Source organism: Morone saxatilis, unplaced genomic scaffold (genome assembly GCF_004916995.1).
Source record: "Morone saxatilis isolate NCDOM2014 unplaced genomic scaffold, NCSU_SB_2.0 Contig20, whole genome shotgun sequence".
NCBI lineage: Eukaryota > Metazoa > Chordata > Actinopteri > Moronidae > Morone > Morone saxatilis.
Genome location: NW_023339763.1, coordinates 13,081,646 through 13,085,060, shown reverse-complemented (window position 1 = coordinate 13,085,060; position 3,415 = coordinate 13,081,646). Strand labels below are relative to the sequence as shown.

The window sequence follows — 3,415 nt, the reverse complement described above, 5'->3', positions numbered from 1 at the left end:
ATTGATCGTAATGAGTTTGGGGAGCTCAGACATGACTGGAAGTGCATTGGGAACTGTCTTTTCCCTCCTGCTCCTTGCCTCTAATATACAAGGTAATCCTGGACCACATGTTCTGTTGCTCATATTATATAGCTGCAAAGATAGGATATTTGCCATGGGTTTGAAATGTGTATCGGCTTCTGGTGTGACAAGTTGCCTCAGTATAATGCTCTGATGTTATCTGCCTGCATCCCAGTGGACTGCAGTCTGTAATATCAACTTAAAAGTATAAGTTATTTTGTCTCCTCACTTTTCTTGTTTCCAATGTTATCTGATGTGCTTGACAGGTCGCCAGGATGTTGAAGTGTTCCATAATGAAAAGATGGAGGCAGTAGAGGGCCAGGATGTTACCTTACCCTGTACTGTAAAAAGCAGTGCTGATATCCAGATTGTCGTTATTGAATGGAGTAAGAATAGTAACAACAGCAACGAAAAGCTGGTTGTGTTTAATCCAGTCTTCGGAGTCCACCATTTTTGGCCTAATGTCACCATCCAAATTGAGAACAAGTCAATGGGCTCCAATCTAAAACTTTCTGGGGTGACAAAATGGGACAGTGGTATCTATATTTGTGAACTTACAATGTTTCCCATGGGTGCCATCAAGAGAGAAACAGAGCTAACAATCAAAGGTAAGACGAGGGCAAATACATGCAAAGCTGTACTCACATACCTCAAACAGACTCTGCAGTATTCACAAGATTTAATATTTGAATGATAATGCAGTAACTTTCTATCTGATTATCCATTGCATATATTTAATGTTACTCCTGATTACATCAGAGCACTGCTCCTCTGCCAATCTCAGCAGTTATTTACTTCTGAGCAAATGTATGTAATAATTGCAAGAACACTTCTGCAGTAAGAGCTTGCTTTCAGTTTATTTTCATGCCTCTGGCCTTTTGTTTTGTCCCTCATCAGTCGTATAGTTGTCGTGGGCACAATACACCTTTACATTCTTTTCAGCTGCAAGTGACCTGAAGGTATATTATGATCACGACAGAGGCAGAGGACAGTTACAGAAGGTGTTGTTCATGTGTACTGCATCAGACTCACAATAGTCAGTAATATTTTTGTGTTGTCAATCTAAAACAATCTCGTATTTTCTCTCTATTAGATGCTGGTGTTAAATTAATGTGTGATAAGAATAGCACAGTTGAGGTCCATGCTGGAGGAAATGTGACCATTCACTGCACAGCGTCCCCTAATGCAAAGTTCAAGTGGATCAAGGTAACGGGAAATCAGTTAATCAACCCATTTCTGCCATTCCAGTGAATTTTAATGCAAGTCAAGATGATCTGATTACCTCTGACATCAAAACCTACAACACAAAAACATCTTTTCAGTGTGAAAGGTACTCATACTCTATGCTTCATAATCTTGTTTTGCGGCCAGAACGAGGAGCTGGTGTCAAAGAATGACTCTTTGGAGCTCTTGTGCGTGACTGATGCTCACGCGGGGATTTACACGCTGACTGTCGAAACAGGAAGCAAAGATCAGCACACAGAGTTTATCATCACAGTGGTAACAGCAACCACAAGCTTAAGGACAGGTGAGCTTCATTTTTTTTCTGCTATTTTTCTCTTTGTGTCGTATTCAATTTCAGCATTTCCTCAGGGCTGGATTAACAATCTAGCAGAGGGCCCAAGAGACTGAATGACTTAATAAACTGCACTGGACCAGGGAGCTGATACTTGACTTTTGTTATTATAGTGCAGCTCACTCAATTTTAATTTTAATTAGCTGAAAGGAAAGGGAGAGATTCAAAGGATTTTGAAGCTGCCAGCCATGTTATGAGAACATACCAGTAACTGTGAATAAAATGAGAACTACAGAACTTTTAGAGTGAAACTCTCAATTATTTGGTGCAAATCAATTCCCCCGTGTGATTTAGGGTTAATACTGAACTAAGTTGAACTAAAACAGTATTCACAGTTTTAAATTGTAAAACAACCAAACTGCATGTCGTCGTCCCCCCACTGGTGATATGGTTTGCTATAACACTGTGATGGGCTCTGCTTAAGCAGGAAAATAATGTCTACTTCTCATCCTGTATATGTGTGTCTCATGAGAATTTGAACACAAAACAAAAGAGAGTGCACAAGCCACACAGACGTAAGAAGTTCACTTCCTGCTCTCTACTTTCAAACCACATGAGCAAACACACTCACCAGAGCCTCAGCAGCGTCTCTGAATAATGACATGGGGTGAGAGCACAATCTATTGGACACACTGGAGTAGTACAGTCCAAATGAAGCTAGTAAATAAGAATAATTTGGCATAATTTCAATCTAAGATGTGTCTCAAAGGGGATGTCAGCTGAGATGAAAAATTGATCTGTACAGGTGTCTTTATGGGGATATGCAAGGTAGCAGAGAAGAATTGACACAAAATGGATTAACTGAACTCATTACTTAGGAATACATATACAACGTACCATTGAATTTGCAATTCATGCCCACTCTGTTGCCTCAGGAATCAGTGCCCATGGCTTCATGGTCCAGGTTCTTGAATGAGCTCTTTGCCTTATTTTACCTATTGATTATGCACAGAGTGCCCATAAATAACAACCCTGTCTATGTTTCAATGATGCATCACTGTGCGCTGGGTATTTTAAAGTTCTTTGGTGAATAACTGATTCTGACTTTCTACTCTTATCTACAGTTTTCCAATGTGAAGCTTGTTAAAGGAACAGTTCCACATTTTGGGAAATATGTACAGAAACCAAAATGTAAAAACACAACTTGTTATTTCTTAGCTGGGAACAGTTGCCAGGCAACCAGCGGACGCTCCAGGAAGTTACTACTCCTGGGGAAGAAATAGTTCCAGCATTTAACTCCCCATGAAACCACAACTTGTTGGTTTCTTATTTTGGTCGAGGTATAAGATGTAACTTATGGACCTCTAAAGGTGTTGGTGGGCAGATTTTGATAACTTTAGAGCCAGGCTTACTGTTTGCCCCTAATTCTAAGCTAACTGGCTACTGGTTCCTGGTACATTTTTACCATACAGATATGAGTGGCATTGATTTTCTTATTTAACTCAAGCAAGAAAGCGATTAAGTATATTTCCCAACAGGTCAAACTATGCTATTAACTTCAATGCGGTAACATGTACAAACAGATTTTCCATATCAGATATTTTTTATGTAACAAGTGTGCGCTATGGAGCTCCGAGAAATTATGTTTCTGATACTGCAGATACAAAATCAAAACAGTACTGTGCATTGATGGTGACAGGATGTTTAACACAGACTTCCCTGCTTTGCTTCTTTCAGATGTTGCAGAAAATTGACCAACAGATGGAGCTAAAAGGAACGTTTGCTCATAAAGACACTGTATTACATCAAACTTTGAGTTAATTTCAAAATGTAGTCCAC

General features: G+C 39.5%; 1 protein-coding gene across 1 annotated transcript; it reads left to right on the top strand.

The window, feature by feature from the left end:
* Window positions 1–6: 6 nt before the first annotated feature.
* Window positions 7–1,893, top strand: si:ch1073-15f19.2 (nectin-3-like protein). The gene is made up of 4 exons (XM_035665961.1): window positions 7–92; window positions 327–668; window positions 1,154–1,266; window positions 1,432–1,893. The coding sequence occupies exons 1-4, from the start codon at window positions 11–13 to the stop codon at window positions 1,690–1,692; spliced, it is 798 nt and encodes a 265-aa protein (XP_035521854.1). The 5' UTR covers window positions 7–10; the 3' UTR covers window positions 1,693–1,893.
* The last annotated feature ends 1,522 nt before the right edge of the window (window positions 1,894–3,415 follow it).